Source organism: Myotis daubentonii, chromosome 7 (assembly GCF_963259705.1).
Source record: "Myotis daubentonii chromosome 7, mMyoDau2.1, whole genome shotgun sequence".
Lineage (NCBI taxonomy): Eukaryota > Metazoa > Chordata > Mammalia > Chiroptera > Vespertilionidae > Myotis > Myotis daubentonii.
Genome location: NC_081846.1, coordinates 26814525 through 26834671, shown reverse-complemented (window position 1 = coordinate 26834671; position 20147 = coordinate 26814525). Strand labels below are relative to the sequence as shown.

The window sequence follows — 20147 nt, the reverse complement described above, 5'->3', positions numbered from 1 at the left end:
CTCACTCTCCCTGCGGGACCGGGCTTCTAAGAACTTGCATTCTTAAAGAGGCTGCCTAGATGTTGGCTTTGCACACAGTAGTTTGAGGCCACTGCCTTTCTGGTGACTCCTCATTCTGTTGACACTGCAGCCAAATAATTTTTTCCAAATGCAGCTCTGGACTTTTACTTGCCAGAGCCATCCTGCCCTGTGCTCTCATGAGACCAGCTATATTCTCATATGCCAATAGCAATTCTGTTCTCAAAAAGCATATTAATACCTTGACTTTATACCTTTTCTTCAACATATTCATACAAAATGTGAGTACATTTATCTCCCAATATCACACTGTGTTTCATTGGTTAAGGCCTGTCTCCCTGTTCTGCCAGGGCAGAGACTTTGTTTCTTCCTGACACAAAATGCAAACACAATAGACACCTCTTTAGGAGTGAATGTTATCACTGCCCTGAGCACTGAGGACAGTTAGGCAGCTTCTGCTATAATCAAGCTCCTGGACAAATAAAAGAGCCAGCCTGCAAGTGAGTCATTACAAGGCAAGGAAATAATACCTTTGACAACAGTACAAAAGCATGGACGGGAGCAAATAGCTCGTCATTGGAAGAGTGCAGAAAATAGCATTTGAACTGTGACATTTTACAGTGAGAATCACACGTAGCTTTTAAACTGATTCTTCTTTCTCCTTCAATTTCCAAATTTTACTTTTTCATGTGGCATTTATGTTGTCTCACTGTCTATTCTCAGCACATGGAAAATCTATTACCTCCAGGCCACAGCTACCCCGTTGGTGGGTGATTGTGCCAGGGAGGTAGCAAGGAAGGAGGATGGCATTCACTGAGCATCTTCTTTATACCCGGGTCGTCTCAGTGGGTGTTAAAGTCTAAAGAGATTATTTCCCCTTTCTACCACTTGCTACCCGTGTAATTCCTAGCTTACCTGCCCAAGCCTCAATGTCATCATATGTTAAATGGAATAATATGATTTTTCACACAAAGGTTGTTGGGAGATTTAAATAAGATAATGACTGTAAAATGTTCAGCACAGTGCCTGGTATACAGATGGCGAGTATTTAGTAAGTGGCCTCTTTGTAGTTGTAATTGTGCTGTGGAAGTTGAAAGGAACAAGTTATTTTGGGACAGTGTCTGAAGGCATCCCAAAGAAAAAGGACATTGCCGAGAGGATATTCAAAATTACTTTTTGTTGCCACCAAGAAGAGCAACCCTGTTCCCATAAAATAATTTATACTTTGATATTTATCTACAATTTCACAGGATAGTAACACTCCCATCTTCTGGCTCTTCTCCAGTTTGTGTTTTACTTCTACAAAGTTGAGTTATCCTGAGTATATAGGCTTTGCTTTATTTTAGTGTGGGGGCTCTAAAGATTTTAGAACAGTGTTAGTAAGAGTTGAATACCTATATCAGAATTACAGATTGATTCATACCCATCGAAATTTGTGTCCTATTTTGGAAAATTTCTTTATGTTACTTACCTATATGGAAAACTTTGGAACCATCAGGAGCCCATAAAATATGTCTCCCACTCTCTAAGACTTACTTATCTGGTGTTTTTTCTTTCTTTTTGCACCAAAGAATAACAGACTAAGAAAATACGCCTTTGAATTGAAAATGAATGACCTGACCTATTTTGTGCTGGCGGCTGAAACGGAGTCCGATATGGATGAATGGATCCACACCCTCAACCGCATCCTGCAAATCAGCCCTGAGGGACCCCTTCAGGGTCGGAGGAGCACAGAGCTCACCGATCTGGGGCTGGGTAAGAGCACATCACCAACCCCTTCCATCCTTTGCAAAGTATGACCTGTGCATTTGGGTCATTTAAACTCCTAGAAGCTATGGTAGCTGGCAGGTCTAGCTCATCCATCCCTGAGTTCCAAGAAATTGTCTCTAAATTTTTACTTGTACTGAATAGTGAGTGTCACCACACATAGGTACGATTTTGACTGGACGAACAGTGATTGAGGCTGATGGCCAACAAATGATGTTGGGAAGCATTTGTCATCAGTTTAAAAAAATGTACCCAGATCTGATGAGATGTCACCCTGGAGGTGTTTGATAGCTTTTCATTAAATTTGATTAATTAACAGTATACTCTGTGAAGGCAAATATGCATTACTTCCTTTTAATTGAAAGGAGTGTCATGTATGCTTTTTGACCATACTGAGATCTGCTTATGTATATGTGAAAGTTCCATAAATTTGACATAGTATTAGAGATTTTTATAAGACAATAAATTTTTCTGCCCATCCTAATTCCCTCAAAAAGATTCAAATTCACTCCAGGCAAAGAGAAGGGAGCAAAAGAGAGGAGAGAAGGAGTGAAAAGGATGGTAGATAAAGCAGATCTATCATTATGTGGAAAACAACTTCACCTTTAGAGTCAATCATTCCTCCCAAAGGAACACTATTTTAAGGCATCTTGCACTGCATCGTGGTACATTAGAAAATAAAGTGTCTTTAAGTTCTAGTAGCCTAAGTATCATGTGCTTTTAAGTGAACAAGTCATGGGATAATGAGGAAGAAAATCATTGTTGCTTTTAACACCACTTCTGTGTACCATAGTAGGTATTTTACATTCATGATTTACTTAATAATATTCAACTAGAAAATTAATGTTTATAGAGTTGTAGAGAGTTTAGTAACAGAAGCTATAATGTGAGTTTTAAACTGATGGCCTGAGAGTCAGAATTATCAAAAATAAAAACATATGTACAAAAACTTTAGTATGCATTCATGAAGTAAGTCAAGACAGCACCAAGTATTAATGTAGAACTGTAAGGGTTCAGAGTTCTCATGGGCACAGGATGGTGTCATGGAAAGAATCCCAAAAGATCATTAGAAGGTCTGATTTCCCAGCCAATGTCTTTTTAACAGTAGGGAGTACTGGAACCAAGATATAGTGAAGGCATCTGTTCACTAACATCCATCTTTCATCGCTCTTGGGCCTAACCCAGTCTCTCTCTCCTCTCTCTCTTTCCTCTCTCTCTCTCTCTCTCTCCCCCCCCCCTCTCTCTCTCCTCTCTTTCCTCTCTCTCTCTCCTCTCTCTGGAATCGAACCTCAGATGCTTCAGTCTGCAGGCCAACACTCTATCCACTGAGCCAAACCAATCTACACTCTTCTCCTCTCTTTTTTTTTTAGGGGATAAGGCAGAGGGTTTTGAAGTCGTACCAAAAGGAGGGATAAATAACTCCACTTCTCTACTTGGACACAGACCAGTCCAAGTAAGACCCCAGAGGCTTAAAATAGTGTACAAGTTGGGCAATTATGATGTGTTCCAACTATAAACTGAAAGAAAGGATGGAAGGAGATGAGGTTGGAGACAAGGGTCCCAGGCTGTCCTCACATGGAAGTCATTACAAAGCCTCTCTTTCCCACACTCCCTCTTCACTCTCTTTCTCCCTTTCACCAGGTTCACCTATTTGCTTTAAAATAACCCCTCAATTGAAAATTGGAAACAATTCAGGCCTTAGTCAAGATTTTCACCTTTATCCTGAGAACAATAGGAAACCATTTGGCAGACTTAATTAAATGAGTGGTCAGAGCAGGTTTTCTTTCTTTTTTTTTTTTAAATATATTTTATTGATTTTTTACAGAGAGGAAGGGAGAGAGATAGAGAGTTAGAAACATCGATGAGAGAGAAACACCGATCAGCTGCCTCCTGCACATCTCCTACTGGGGATGTGCCCGCAACCCACGTACATGCCCTTGACCGGAATCGAACCTGGGACCTTTCAGTCCGCAGGCCGACGCTCTATCCACTGAGCCAAACCGGTTTTGGCAGGTTTTCTTTTTAAGTTTATTCTCGTTGCTGCATTGAGAATGGTCTGAGAAGGAATGGACAAGAAAGATTTGGACAGAGCAGTCAGGTGGTGATAGGTAAGAGAGATCATGGTGAACTGAAGTGGTGGTAGCAATAAGATAGAAGGAGTATGGGACAGGTGTGGAAAGTATTTCTAAGGTAGAACTGATAGGTCTTGCTGATGGGTTGGATGATCTTTTACCCTCTCTGCATCCACCCGCTTGGGCATTTAACTTTGAAGTGTCCTCTGCCTCTGTCTCTGGACTTGACCATGTGCCTGGCTTTGGGTAATAGAATGAAACAGAAGTGCAAGTATGGTGCTTCTAAGTCTACCACTCGAGAGGCCTTGCTCTTTCTTGTGTTTCTGTCATCTCCATGAGGACATTCCTGAGGTAGCCTCCTGGCATGGAACAGATATGTGGCAGAGACTTGAAGTGCCCAGTCAGCCCAGTTGAGACTGCTCTTCAGTGGTCGGCAAACTCATTAGTCAACAGAGCCAAATATCAACAGTACAACGATTGAAATTTCTTTTGAGAGCCAAAATTTTTAAACTTAAACTATATAGGTAGGTACATTGTTATTAACTTAATTAGGGTACTCCTAAGGCTTAGGAAGAGCCACATTCAAGGGGCCAAAGAGCCGGATGTGGCTTGCAAGCCACAGTTTGCCGACCACGGGTCTAACCTAGTTTTGAAATGTCACAGGCTAGAGAAAGGTGTGACTCATTAGTTGTTATTTAATAACCTGTCTTTGTGTATCTTTTCAAGATTCGCTGGATAATTCTATCACATGTGAATGCACACCAGAGGAAACAGATTCTTCAGAGAACAGCCTACATCCAGACTTCACAAAAGTAATAAAGCTGATACATTATCATGCAAATGAATTTGCATTGCTTACTTACTTAATGCTTTCATGGAAAAGATGGAAATGCTTTTTTTAAGGTTTAAGCAAAGAAACACAAAATTCAAAAAATAAAGCATGTTTTTTTATAAGACTTGCCAAGTGTCAATGGGTGATTTTAAAACTCTGATAATACTAAGGGGGCTACTTCTTGCCATGTGGATGGGGCTGGGCTGTAAGTATCTGGCTATTAAGACTGGAGCTAACACAGTATTCTCTGTAGTACCTCACAGAAACTGAAGAGACTGTCAAAGCCACCCGAAACCTGGAGAGGCTAAATCTCTTCTCCATGGATCCAGATATAGAAGTAAGTTGGAATTCCTTCTAAGCCCACATGAAACTTGATCCATACAATTGTGGTTTATACATTTTTTGTGTGTGTGGATGGATTTTTGTGGAGTAAAACTGTCAAAATTTTTCTAGACCTTGAAACTTCAGAAAAAGAATCTTTTAGAACCCGAGTCTGTGATCAAACCATTTGAAGAAAAAGCTGCCAAGAGAATCATGATCATTTGTAAAGCTCTCAACTTCAGTCTTCAGGGATGTGTTACGGAGAATGAAAATGATCCGATAACGAATGTAAGTTGCTCTTCTGTTACTTCCTATACCAATTAACCAACAGCACACCACCCAGTCAAATCTCTTCTGTTCCTAGTCATTCCAAGCACAGACTGCACACCATCTAGTGTAGCAGGGAATGTGACTGACAGCATTTTTACACATGACAAAAATGCACAAGTTCTGAAATGGAATTGTCAATATGCTGCCATAAAATGTTTCTGTTAACTTAAAGAAGAAGCGTCAGAGGGACTATGTTCTAGGATTCTCTCCATTAAATCAGCATAGCTTCTGAGTTTCCTAAGATACTGCATGTATCTTCTTGTATCTCAAGATGGCTTTTAAATTGACATTTTTATTTTAATAGTTATATGTTTATTTTAATGTGTATTAGAAAGTAATTTAAATAAACATACCAGCCCTGTGATTTCACAGTTATTACTGTCTAAGACAAGGCTAAATAGTGAACCAAGTAAAATAATATCAGGTAAATATTAAATAATAGTACAGATGCTACATGCAAATTGTAGGAAAAAGTGCTTCACTGATATTTGGAAAATACCACACTGCTCATTAAATCAATACAAGAGTCCTTTTTCTACCAAATAGACCCTCAATGGACATAAGACACGGGGGTAGGGGAGGCCAGGGGATTGTCATGGGCGGGGAAAAAGAAAAAGGACACATATGTAATACCCTTTGTAATACTTTTAGCAATAAAAAAAAAAATTTAAAAAAATAATGAAATAAATAAAAACTAAAAAAAAAAAAAAATAGACCCTCTTGGGAGTTCTCCCCGTTCTAGGGTGTAGTTCTATGCTAATTGTGAATGTATGTGTGGGAAGAGTGCATTTTGTGAGCATCAACATTACCAAAGTTTCTACAAAGAAGAAAATAAAAATCACTCATAATCCTACCATCAATTTAAAAAGTTGCTATATTGGCATGTTACTTTTTACTATTTTTAATACATTCTTTTCTAATTTCTAATAAATTATCTCTCAGTTGTCATTTTTCAACTCTAAGTAAAAACTTATTTCCAAATCCATGGTAAAGCCCCATTTGCTTTTAGAAGGCAGACACAGCATTACGTTTCCCTACAAACTGTGCACTTCATTCATGTACATTTCTTTTTAGATGAAGCCTTATTAGTTGTGATGGTGAGTGGCTGGCAGAAAGGACAAACTCTGGATTTACCCTAAGTTTGAGAGGAGGCGATTCAAAGGTTTATAGTAGTTTATAATGATGCAATCTAATCTGTGTTTCTAAAATATCCATCAGGGGAATGGATTGGAGGAAACAGGAGTTGATAGGGAAGAGAAGCTATGAGGCTACGTCTATAGTACATTTCCTCATTTGGATTAGGGATAGCAAGGAAGGAGAGAAATGGATGGATTTGACTGACGTGTTGTAAGTTGACAGGTTTTGCTGGTAGATTGGATATACAGGAGAAGGGAAAGGAAAATCTCAAGGATGAGTCCTTAGTATTTTCTTTGAGCAGTTCTATGCAGGATGCTGCCATTTACTGCCATTAAGAGGACAAAACTGTAGTAAGAGCAGATTTGGGTGATTTAGGCCAAAAATTCCACTATGGACATGTTAAGCCTGACAGGCCTATTGGATAGCCAAATAGAGATATCTATTTAATAGACTCAACACAAGTTTGGAACCAAGGGACTGGTCATGAGCAGACATATCAACTTGGAAGTTTAGTCAAGGCAGTGACCTGGAGGGAATCATCTAGAAATTTCTATGTACGTAGAGAAGAGGCCAAGAACCAAACATTTAAATGATGAATAGAGATGTGACCAAAGAAGACTATGAAGGAATGACCATTGAAATAGAGATAAACCAGGAAAGAGTGCATCATGATGCCAAGAAAGAAAAGGTCAGCAATGAGGAGTGGTGCTGAGAGGCTGAGTGACACAAAGCCAAAGAGGAGCCCAGTGGGTGTGGGAACATGGAGGATGTTGGTGGCTATAAGGAGAAACATATGTGGAGTAAAAGTGTTAGGAGGAACAATCAGAACATACTTTTTTATTCAGGATTTAAACACACACACACACACACACGAAACTTGTTTTTCAAAACTACTATTAGAAATATCAGAAAAATTTAACCCAAATCATAATGTCACTTAATCATCTTATTAAAGAAAAATAAATGCTTTTTTTTTTACTCTAATTAAAATGTCAAATTTAGGAACTGAAACACAAAGATAATGGGCTTTTCTTCCTAGTGCCAAGGACATATGACTCCTTTCCCGTGGATTCCTTTATTTGTACAAAAAAAATCATATTCAGAAGCTCAGTGTTTGTATTTGGGCCAATCCCCCAAGCAAGAGAACAGGCAGAAGTTCAGAGAGCAGCTTACAGTCTCTCTCACATCTGTCAGCCAGAGGGAGAAGTTGATTTGGAGTGCTCTATATGTCTGTATAGGTTTAATTTATTTTACAGTTGCCATAAATGTTAAAAAACAAGGAAATTGCTTTTTAAAATATAATGTCATTATGCTTATAAGCAATGTTTTACACAATCAATAAAGCAGCCTCACCTTAACTCAACAGAAGTTTGCTATGCGATGGCATTCTTTTTTTTTTAATTCTTGCATATTTTTTCAATGACACTGTTTTATTAATATAGCTACTTTTAAATTTATTGTTTCAAGTCCATGAACATGTTTTTAAATTAATTGAAATATTGTTTTAAGTTGCTAAAGAACCAACTGCTGCATTTAATGAATGAACTTCTGAAAAACACCCTAAAAAGAACTTTTGCATGATGAGAAAACTATTTGACAGCATGTAATTTTTTAGTCAGTCATTGAAAAGCAAGTTCAGGTTGATGGTTTTATAGTATAAAATATTTCTTTTAAAATGGGGATTAATTCCAAAAATCTAAAATAATAAAGCGGCTTCACAGCAGAGCAACATTTTAAATGTCATGTTTTTTATTTTTTTTATGAAAAGTACAAAATTCTAAACAAAAGAAACCTATGATTTTATTTGTTAGGCTTTGAAGGTGCTTTTTAAACAAATCCTTACTGAAAAGCTAGTGATTCAAAGAGTAAAAATTGACATTTAAGTTGAAAAGCTGGATTTGAAGAAATAAATGAATCACTGTATGAGCTTTAATTTCTGATGGATTATCAATGTAGGTCATTTATTTCCATTCTCTAAGCAGAAATGAAAATCAAAATGCAACAATTCAGGAAAAATAGTATGGATTTTTTCCTTTGAACTTCAATGTGTTTATGTTCCTGCCTGAGTAATTTTCATGTGATTTTTTTCATTTTTAAACTCTTGGCAGACTACCATTACCACAAACCAGGGGTTTTTATGAAATAAATTAAATTGGTAAAACATAAAGCTTTTACTTTTTAATTGTCTTTTTTTTCCAAATTAATTTATTGAATTTCATTTTGTATGTGTCATTCTATTTGTAACAGTAAGGTGTCTGATAAGTATTGGTAATATTAAGGAATTAAATGAAAACCCTCATTATAAGTTAAACCTCAATATAATTATAACTTCAAAGAGCAAGAAGTATCTATTAAACATTCAGCAAAATCCACAGCATGAGTAAGTCTGTACAGTGATGAACCATGTCATACTTTGATTTGTATGTATAACCTGCTTGACCTTAGAATATTGGAAGATACATCATGGGCATCAAATCAAAATTAAGAAGCATAAACATAAGTAAAAATATTTTTGTAAGCATGTTCTAGCCTTAGAAGCCTGTAATCTATATATATAAAAGGCTAATATTCAAAGTGTCCCCTTGGGAGTTTGACCAGGAGTTTGATCGCTCACTATGACGTGCACTGACCACCAGGAGGTGGCACTGGATGAAAAAAGGCCCTGGCCAGCAGCCAGCAGCTGAGGAAGGAAGGTCCTGGCAGGCAGCCAGAAGGCCCCGATTGGCCTTGATCACCAGCCAGGCCTAGGGACCCTACCCATGCATGAATTTTGTGCACCGGGCCTCTAGTTACATATATAATTATTCATATACATGTATGTACATATGGATGTGTGTGTATGTGTGTGTGTGTGTGTATATATATATATATATATATATATAAAATGTATATAATTACATATACATAGATTTGTTTCTTTTAGTCCTTGTTTTATTTAATCTGTTCATTTGATGTTTTTCTAATTGAAATGTCACTCTTGAATCTTTTTCCTTTGTCTTCTGTGATACTCTGGTCGCATTAAAAAGTTTTTTTAGCAGTTTGGGGTTTTGAGGGTGATCTTTTTATTTGTTTGGTTGATTTTTGTCAAAACCATCGGTTCTCTTTCCTGCAGGTTGAGCCTTTTTTCGTGAGTGTGGCCCTTTACGACCTCAGAGAAAGCAGGAAGATTTCTGCTGATTTCCATGTGGACCTGAACCACGCGGCTGTCAGGCAGATGCTCTCAGGGGCCTCCGTGACGCTGGAAAATGGGAACATAGACACGGTCACCCCGCGGCAATTGGAAGAACCTCACATCAAGGGATTTCCAGAGGAATGGCTGAAATTTCCAAAGCAGGTTGCACTTTTGCTTACACATGGTGGGGCATAAAATGCTGTCCCACTGTTCTTTCCAATACCCTACACAAGATGAGCAATTACCCAAATAAAAATTTCCTTAAAGCTGTTCTTTCAAAACAAATGAGATTTTGTAAATGTCTTCAGGTTGGCCTCCTACATGCTTACTAGTTTATTAATCCTAACTCTTTTTTTGTACATAGGCCATATTCTCTGTAAGCAATCCACATTCTGACATTGTTTTGGTGGCCAAAGTCGAGAAAGTATTAATGGGAAACATTGCAAGTGGTGCAGAACCTTACATTAAGAATCCAGACTCCAACAAGGTAATCCATAATCTTTTCCACACAGCATTTCAATTGATTTCAAGAAATAAAATTGCATTGTCTGATGAATTATCAAGTTTGATAAGTCTCAAAATATTTACTTAGTGCATAAATATTTTCACTAAGGCATTTACTTAGGCATCAGGAAAATGTTAAAATATATATTCCTGGCTTATGCTTTGTGACCCAGCAGTTTCTGACTTTTGATCATCTATTAGTAGAAATAAATTTAAATGTGGATAAAGCTTTAATTCCAAGGATCAAAGTGTTAACAATAATGAAAAGTTGGATTAATCTGACTAAAAACAAGTTAATACAGCCCACTATGACATTATTAATGCTGATGGGAAACTATGAAAAGGAGGATAGATAATTGCATATCAAGTTATAATAGACCTAAGTAAAGAAAGGAAGAATAAAGGACATACAGAGAGTTCTTTGAATGGTGGGAACAAGGGATTTTTTTTCTATGCCATTTTCTTTAATAATCGAATGTTACTATTTAGTAGAAAATAAATATAAAAGTATATATTTTCCACACAAAAGAAATACATTGTGAAAATAATGTATAACCATTGAATTTGAACATATGTGTCCATTTAGGGAAGAATTTAACAGATTTATGAGATTCAGGGTTTGGCAAACTATGGTGTGTGGGCCAAATCCACCCTGCCACCTGTTTTTGTAAATAAAGTTTTATTGAAACACAGTCACACTCATTCATTTATGGATCTTCTATGACTGCTTTTCTGCTAGAGCAGCAGAGATGAGAAGTTGTGACAGAGACCATATGGCCCAGTATATTTACTGTGTGAACCTTTACAGAACAATTTTGCTGACCTCTGCCATGATAAATAAAAGAAAACATAGGACAGACTGTGAATATAAATTTGATAACACTTTCCATTCAATATTTTAAGGTTTTTGAAGTCAGAAGAAAGGAAAAACTTTGGTATTCCAAGACAAGGGTATTTTCTATATTTGAATTTCCAAACTAAAAAAGAAAGAAAAATATTATATAGTAGTTTAACACAGAGACTTATCATTTTGGCTCTTTAAGAGGTGCATCTGTGGGCCCAGTAAGTCAGAATTCCATTGAGTTTCACTGTAAGATAACATAAAAAATTTTTGTTAATATTTTTCACGGGCAGGTTGTAAAGTGATGTTCTAAACCACATATCATTTATTTCTCCCTTAGTGTGCACAAAAGATACTCAAATCCAATAGGCAGTTCTGCAGCAAGTTGGGGAAATACCGCATGCCATTCGCTTGGGCAATGAGGTAGGTTGACAATTGCAACCAACAGAATAGACATGCATTTGTAGTCAGCATTGGAAGCTTCTGTTTTGAACGCTTCTGTGTTACTTGTTATTTTTAATATACTAACACTTAGAATAATGCTAATGTGTTCATCTTTATAAATACCTTGAGCTCCCCAGAAATGTGTTTTACAAGACAATCAAGACAACTCATACTAAACTGAGGCCATGACATAGGTACAGTGTTGCCATGACCAGTATGCTGTGGGTTCTTGGTAGAGTCAAATCAAAGTCATAACTTGTTTAGGATATAAATTTTATCAAACACCTGACATTATATCACCCCTGAGAGTTTGGTGTGTATAAAATTCAGATGGACACACTCTGATGTCTTAGGCAGCTGCATGTTTTCATCTATGCATAGAGCGCAGGTCTATGTATGGTTGTCTAGAAGCCTTCAGGTTGATCATTTAAACTCTCTTTGATTTTGGTGCTGATTAGGATAGCTAAATTTATCAGTACCAGTTGATGCTGATAGCAATGCTGAGTTATATAGACGCTGATGATGGAATCACCCTCCTGGAAATATAACCTCTGCATAAAGAATAAAAATAGTTTGTTGGATCTACTCAAACATCCATTATTATTGTCCTCTTCAATCTCTATGCATCTTTATTAGTATAATAATTTCTTAAAGGAGGAAGAGCCTGGAGCAGACATAAGGAAAAAATGGCCAACAGTGCACAAATCAAATGAACCACAAAATGAGACTGCCTATTAAGTAATCATTTGAATGTTGATGATGCTGTCCCATGGCAGCAATTTTACAATGCAGAATGAAGTGAGAACCAGTTACTTATGCCATGCTTAGGTCTCCCAGTTCCCAGCGATGAGCAGAACCAGAGTAAACTCACCAATGTTTGTTATAGTTTTGAGGGTGTTACAAGTAAGTGCAGGAAAGAGAAATGTGGGAGTCTGGGCAACAGTAAGCCCATACAGGCTCGCACGGTCTCTGGGAATTGTGTGCTGTAAGGCAGCCTTGAAGTACGGGAGAAGGAGACCAGGTCCAGGAGTCTGACAGAAAGGGTCGAGGTCAGGCCACCACTCACAGTTTGTAACTTTGGGCAGGTTTCCTTCCTGATTCTCACGGTCCCCATTTACAGAAGGCAGTGACAACACTTGCCTCATGGGCAGCAAGCGCAATCTCAGGTGCAGAAGCCCATGGCATAGAGTAGATCATAACTGTCACTCGATCTCCCTTTTCCCTCTCTCTCCTACAGGGACAATTAATACCAGGAGAGTCTGCATGAAAAAGCTTCTAGTGAGATAGACTGAACACTCTCTGATAAATATAATGGTTTTTACTTCTCATATGTTTCAAAAGAAAGGATAACTGGCTGTAATTTGCTGGTCAAACTTTTTGACATTGATAAGTATTCTCAGCAGTTCCCACAAGAAAATCTACTGGAGCAACTAGAAACAAAATATCCCTTGGCAAAAGTAAAATATCCCAATATAGCAAAATTACAATGGTGAACGTATTTTCTCTTTAAGGATCCAGCATTGTTGTGAGGTTTCAGAGGCAGGCATTTTAGAACCAGAGATGGGTTTGAAATCTCAACTAGACAAGTGAACTTAAGCAAGTACTTATGGTCTGTCTTTACCTCAGATTTTTTAAAGGAATGTTTTTAAAATCTATTTTTATTGATTTCAGAGAGGGAGGGAGAGGGAGAGAGAGATAGAAACATCAATGATGAGAGAGAATCACTGACTGTCTGCCTTCTGCACACCCTACACTGGGAATCGAACCTGCAACCTAGGCATGTGCCCTGACTGGGAATCAAACTGTGACCTGGTTCATAAGTCGATGCTCAATCACTGAGCCATGCTGCCCAGGCTAAAGGAATTTTTAAACGATTCTTTTTCAAAAGAGGACAGAAGGGAGGGAGAGAGAGAAAGAGAAACATCAATGTGAGAGAGAAACATCAACCAGTTGCCTCCTGCATGTGCCCCAACCGGAGATCCAATCTGCACCAGTGTCTGTGCTCTGACAGGGAATTGAACCCACCACCTCTTGGTGTATAAGACAATGCTCAACCAACTGAGCCACTGGGGCCAGGGCTACCTCAGATTTTTTTAAATGTACAATAGAGGAAGGATAATACCAAATTTACTCTTGCAGGAATTAATGAGCATGGGTGTGTACCCAATAAAAGATAGCCATTATTAGAAGTCATTATTCTCATGTGATTATTATGAATTCTCCTGTGGAGATCACACTCACCACAACAAGTTCGCTTTCTAGTAAATTTGAGGCAGTGAGAAATAAGTAAAAGAATTACCCATCACAGAGCAGTAAGGGAGAATACCAATCCAACTTTCAAGTTTCTAGTAACATATGTTGGAAGAAAGACAGATGAAGTTTCTAGGGAGGCTGGCAATGTTACCACTATTAAAGTAATTATGTCTAAGACAGGAAAGCCAACAAAACCACAAGCTCATGCTACATGAATGCCTGATGAGTGGTTTGGTTGTAGGTTAGGGAACAGTATATACCACCAATTTCTGTATATAAATATATGTTTTAGACTTCCATAGACATTACTAGCAACTAAGAAAAATGGTTAGCATACATTTCTAAAGGTTTTATGTTATACTACTTGTATTATCTAACCACAAAAATAAGTATCAGGTACAATTAAAGAAGATTTTAACTTTATTATATGGAAACTGCTTCCAATAAACATTGAACGCTCATTGTTATTCATGTGATTTTGACATAAGCTAATTCCTGACATATTTCAATACCCTACTGATACTGCTAATTCTCTGGCTACTTCTCTTTTCTAGATTGACATTTTTCTCACATTACAGCTTTGAGTGTATCCTAAAACACGTTGGCCCTTAAAATCAACTGTCACTAATCAACTATCACATAGAAGTGACAGTGCAACATATGACCATATTTTTACCCAGATCTAATCATCTGACCCACTACAAGACACAGATGCTCATTGCTGTGAACATTTTATCTGAAATTCATGTTCTTATCTTTGACACCAGCTGTGGTGCCATTTTACAGCAAAAAAAAAAACCCACAAAACATTTAACCTCCAGTAGGTAGGGCGTTTTACACTCATTGATTCAGGAGAAAATCATGTTGTTAAATGGAACCCTCTCTGTGCATATCATCCTAGAATAATATGTGCCCTAAGTCCTTGCCAAGACTGTTTTTTATTTCTTTACTCTGTTTCATGCAATGTTCTAAATGGGCCAGTGCACAACACTGAATTTTCTTTAAAATTAAATGAGACTACAGTAAAATATTGTTCTTATATTTATAACTTAGAGAAGGTACACAATGTAATAATATCCTCAACAAATGGTTATTCAACCTCTGTTTGAATCCTTCCAGTGACAAAAAGTCAAGTGCCTCCCACTGTGGTTCTTTCTGTCTTTCTGTAGCTCTGATGATTAGATAAGTCATTTAAAAAATGTTTAAACTGTTTGACAATCACTTCTATATTTTGTTTTCCATAGCCACAAAAAATATGCCCAATTCTTTCTGTACATTGTGGCATTCATGCTACCTATGAATGAAGCTCTAAGGGACACCTAAGCTTCTTTTTCTTTTGGGTAAACATTGCATTTCCTTCCATCATACCCCAAATGCCATGATTCTGAGACTCACATATACTGATCAACTGTGGCAACTGGAACTAGTAGGCACAGTGTTCCAGCCACCCTGAAGCCATCTGTGTATATGAGACAGTCTGTGTTCTGTTGCCAGTTAGAATATTTATCAAGCAAGGACAGGGTGTTTGGTACTATGCAGGACTTCCTGGTGCTGTGCTCCTCATTCTCTTTATAATGTTTCCAATGTAAGTGAGCTATTTCTAGGACAGAACTGTGGATAATAGCAAAAATGAGTTACACAACCCATGTCTATCAATATATTTGCAGAAGCTGGTTAATTAAAAAATAAAAATTCCTGTCCAAGCTCAGTTAGTCTTCCCCCATGTTGGGAAATACACCATATTTGTTTCAACATGCCACGCACATGAATAAAAGCCCTATATTATATTTAATAAAAAATAATTGTCTAGTTAAATATTTTCATTCTGCTTCATTAGTGTTATCTGATAGGAGAGCTTTTCCCCCCTCACTTAGTACTTAACAGAGAAAAATTGGAAAAAGATGGAAGGAATCTAAACTATTATTCTGATAAATTTCTGGCACATTTTCTGTATTACTAGACATTAAAGCTCTATGATCAGATAGCCATTTAAATGACCATTTCAGCCTGAACACTGAAATCTTTGGCTAATTTAAAGAGTAATAAAATCATCTAGTCAAGATCTTTAAGCTAGGAGGAATAAAAATTTAGCATTTCTTCAACATTAGAGAGAAATCAATTAGACATGCATCTAATTTTCTTTGATAGGCAGAGTATGATGAATGATGAGGAAGAAAAACTGAAGTAAGCTGTGTTGTGTATACTAGTTTGTCAGCAAGTGTTGCCTGACATTACTATATTGTTTGGACAAAAACAATTTATATATTTTAACTAAAATCTATGTAGTTCCAGGGAAATGGATCAAGAAAGGAAATAAATGACTTCGATTCATGGTAGTATCATTAGTTAGTACAAAATTCTGACTCAGATGTTCTCCATCTTATATCTGTCCCTGTCCTAAAATGTAGGACTCGGGCACATTTATCTCCATGAAGATGTTTCAAGCGTCTGGCCCTTGTACCCATGGTCAGGTTCTTATCCATTTTTTATACTTATAAAACTAATGGTACGTGACCCTGGCTTGCTCAGAAAATAATGAAGAAGGAAGAACATGTTCCTTTCCTTTCAGCTTCCTTAGGTTTGATATGTTACTAAATCATAAATAAATGTAGTTGTAATATGGGTGCTGTCACTTTAGATACTGAGTTGAAAAATAAAAAGTTAAATATAAATATAGTGTCTAAATGAAACTTTTGTCTGAGAACTTTTCTTGTATTTTTATTCTCTAAAGTTTTTATAATGAAAGTTTTTCCATTATAAATGGGAAATTACATTATTTTAATCACTTAAAAACACAGCTCTGTAATTAGTATCCAAATACCAACCTAAATAAATATTCTTCTTTTTTTCAGATCAGTATTTAAGGACAACCAGGGAAATGTGGACAGAGACTCAAGATTTTCACCATTATATAGACAAGAAAGTAGCAAGATTTCAACCGAGGACCTACTTAAACTAGTGTCAGATTATAGAAGGTAGGACTTGGCCTATACTCTTGAAATTAACATAAATCAACATCATTGCCACCATTGATTTGTAATTTATGCATAAACAATACTACCATTGCTAATTTCAAGCTACCCATGGGGCTTCACCAAATACAGAATTGGGAGGAAATGTGCACACCATTATATAACATTTCCACCACACAATACACGTAAATAACATCAAGATTCTGGATCATCTATCTTGTAGTAAAATAATTAGTAAATGATGAATTTTGAATATACTTATAACCTTGGACTTTAATACAATTTGTTTAATGGTAAGTTTACATAATTTCATTTTTAAAAATGGTTGTATTTAACAATTGGCAGGCAAAATAACTGAAAATTTAACAATCAGCTCTCACAAGCTGGGAAGAGCTGGCTCTGACCTACCACTGTAATTATTCCACCTATCAAAGTCAATATCCTGAAAGGGAGAGAGCACTTGAAGCTGTTATCAGGCTACTATGGTTTTCACTTTACTTTAAAGGAGGTTGGGCGAGAAGGTTTTAGTAGAGAGAGAGGGAAAGAAATGCAAGGACTCAAGAGTCAGGAACCAAGACTCAGAGTCAATGGAGAGCAGGGATAGGCAGGAAGGGAGTGTCTGCATGCATTTACAGGGTGGGAGAAGGCAGAAGAACCAAGATCAGGGAAAGGCTCTTTGTCCTTCTTACTGTTGGTGAAGAGGAGAAAAGCAGACTCGTCCACTTAGCACTTGTAACAAAGGCCAGTGCTGCTCTCAAGGCTTCTTAAGATTCTTTATGAAAATGGATTACTGAAACCAGTTCAAATACTAGTACTTTTGGGTACAGAAAACTATATTTACTATTATACTTGTTTAACCATTTATGTAAATGTTATCAGAAGTAGGTGCAAATAAATTTAAAACAATTTAGGATATCTGTAAGTTGACCCCTCCCTGGTTTTTATTTGTAATGGCAATATCACATAAAATTTAGTTTTCAAAATCAAACCAGCTACATAAAGTCATTCACAAGATTGGATGGGGTCCTATTGTTTACTCTTAATCAAAGCTCAGAATTACAGTTGACTGTTTTTTTCTTGACAACTAGAATAATTCAGTGTGCGTGTGTGTGTGTGTGTGTGTGTTTATATGCTTTCACAGGGCTGACAGAATAAGCAAAATGCAGACCATTCCTGGAAGCCTGGATATTGCTGTTGACAACATTCCTTTGGAGCATCCAAGTATGATGATGATGTCCTAGTTTGCTTGTAGAGTTTTTAATATTTAGTGTTATTTTGGTTAGTTGGTTAGATGGTTGGTTACAAAGATTTGTTTGGTGAGGGTTTTTTCTCAAAGTTTGAGATAAATGGAATTTATTACCTTACTAGTAGGACAGTAACTATATTCAGGGTAACTTAATTCTTTTTTTTTAATTATTTATTTATTTATTTATTTATTTTTATTGCTTAAAGTATTACAAAGGGTATTACATATGTGTCCATTTTTTTCCCCCGCCCTAGACAGTCCCCTAGCCTCCCCTATCCCCCGGTGTCTTATGTCCATTGGTTATGCTTATATGCATGCATACAAGTCCTTATCTGGTGTGCATCATGCACAGAGCAAGGTATTAAATTATATAATTTAATCCTCAAACCCCTAAAGGGTTGCAAATGCAGAAAGTCAGATTCAGATAGAATGATAAACTAATAACCCATAATGGGAGAACCTATATTCATTCTATCTAGTTCCTCAGACTCAAAATACAGGGCTGGTTCTGCTGTCCTGTGCTGTCGGTTACTCTGAGCACCATGCAGAGCCCCCCAGCGGTCATACGGTGATTAGAGCTAACAGTGGTTCTCAACCTTCCTAATGTCACAACCCTTTAATACAGTTCCTCATGATTGAATGTAATTAAAGCATAGTGATTAATCACAAAAACAATATGTAATTATATGTGTGTTTTCCGATGGTCTTAGGCGACCCCTGTGAAAGGGTCGTTCGACCCCCAAAGGGGTCGCCACCCACAGGTTGAGAACCACTGCAGACTGTAATTACATGGAGGAAAGCATTCATCTTTTTCAGAATATGGTCAAAGTTCTATTTATGTCAGTGAAATGAAAATTTGAATTTCAGAAGTGTATAGTAAATAATTAACTTAAGAATAGCCCTAGCCGGTTTGGCTCAATGGATAGAGCATTGGCCTGCAGACTGGAGGGTCCCAGGCTCAATTCTGGTCAAGGGCACGTATGTACCTTGCAGGCTACCAGCCCTGGTCAGGGCCATGTGGGAGGCAACCAATCGATGTGTCTCTCTCACATTGTGTTTCTGTCTTCCCTCTTCCTTCCACTCTCCCTAAAAATCAATGGGAAAAAATATCCTCAGGTGAGGATTAGAAGGAAGAAAGGAAGGAAATGAGGGAGGGAGGGAGGGAGGGAGGGAGGGAGGGAGGGAGGGAGGGAGGGAGGGAGGGAAGGAGGAAGGAAGGAAGGAAGGAAGGAAGGAAGGAAGGAAGGAAGGAAGGAAGGAAGGAAGGAAGGGAGGAAGGGAGGAAGGAAAGGAGAGAGGAAGGAAGAAAGGAAACTTATAAATAAGAGTTTCAAAATTTATTTCTTATGTGGTGAGATCAGCTTATTTTGTTTAGTTATTTCTGATTATGCCTGTTAGTGACTCTCTCAGTGATGCAAAGAATGAATCCAGACACCCTAAAATTAACTACAAGCAGGGTGGGATGGGTGCCACAGGATGGCTGAAGCACTATTAGCATTGTGAAGTTTCTTATTTTTATAATTTTTCCATAAAACATCTTATTATGAAATAAAATGAGAATTCTAACTTAAGCCATGTTCCAAATCACTTTTATATTGATTGGTATGAAAAAGAAGAGGACAAACTAAGTCATTTCCTCTCTCTGATGTGAGGGATGCGGCTTTTATTACCTATGGGAAAGACAAGTAACAAAAGAGATAGCTAAAATATTCTTTTTGTCAGGACTGTGGGACAGTAGAGAAACTCAAATAAATTATAGAAATTTTATAATTTATTTTTTTAAAAAGACCTGTAATTTGATTCCCCAGCATATTTAGCTAATAATTTTGCTTTTTTGAACACAGGAAGATTCCAGATGGGATAAAGGAAGGTAGAAGGCCTTGCTATTTTTCAATACCACAACTTCAGCCTCCAAACTATTTTATCAGAGAAATTTTGATTTATAAATTCCTCATGGTCTTCTTTTTAGACTGTACTTACAAGGTTAGATTTTTAAAAGATTATAAAAACTAAAGAGAAAAATACAATAAATTATAGCTAATATTGCAGAGGGGTTTCAGGTCAGGTCTATGTTGTGAAATCACCCTGTAAGGGGAAAAATACTGTTAATCCACTTGATATTATTAGTAATAGACACCCACTATAGGGCAATGGGTGAATCCCTAATACCTGGTGAGTGTGCTCAAAAGATCAGTAGCCAAATTTTACTTTTTATATCAAGTTAAATACAAAAATAAT

General features: G+C 37.1%; 1 protein-coding gene across 11 annotated transcripts in view; it reads left to right on the top strand.

The window, feature by feature from the left end:
- The window catches only part of DOCK10 (dedicator of cytokinesis 10), a 211883-nt gene that overhangs the window by 127545 nt on the left and 64191 nt on the right, over nucleotides 1-20147 (top strand). For all 11 annotated transcript variants that reach the window (XM_059703345.1, XM_059703346.1, XM_059703348.1 and 8 more), the window contains exons 8-16: nucleotides 1590-1773; nucleotides 4584-4669; nucleotides 4943-5026; nucleotides 5143-5298; nucleotides 9590-9811; nucleotides 10014-10136; nucleotides 11335-11417; nucleotides 16544-16666; nucleotides 17805-17884. In XM_059703345.1, the coding sequence (XP_059559328.1) occupies nucleotides 1590-1773; nucleotides 4584-4669; nucleotides 4943-5026; nucleotides 5143-5298; nucleotides 9590-9811; nucleotides 10014-10136; nucleotides 11335-11417; nucleotides 16544-16666; nucleotides 17805-17884 (1141 nt within the window). The remainder of the gene's footprint in view (nucleotides 1-1589; nucleotides 1774-4583; nucleotides 4670-4942; nucleotides 5027-5142; nucleotides 5299-9589; nucleotides 9812-10013; nucleotides 10137-11334; nucleotides 11418-16543; nucleotides 16667-17804; nucleotides 17885-20147) is intronic.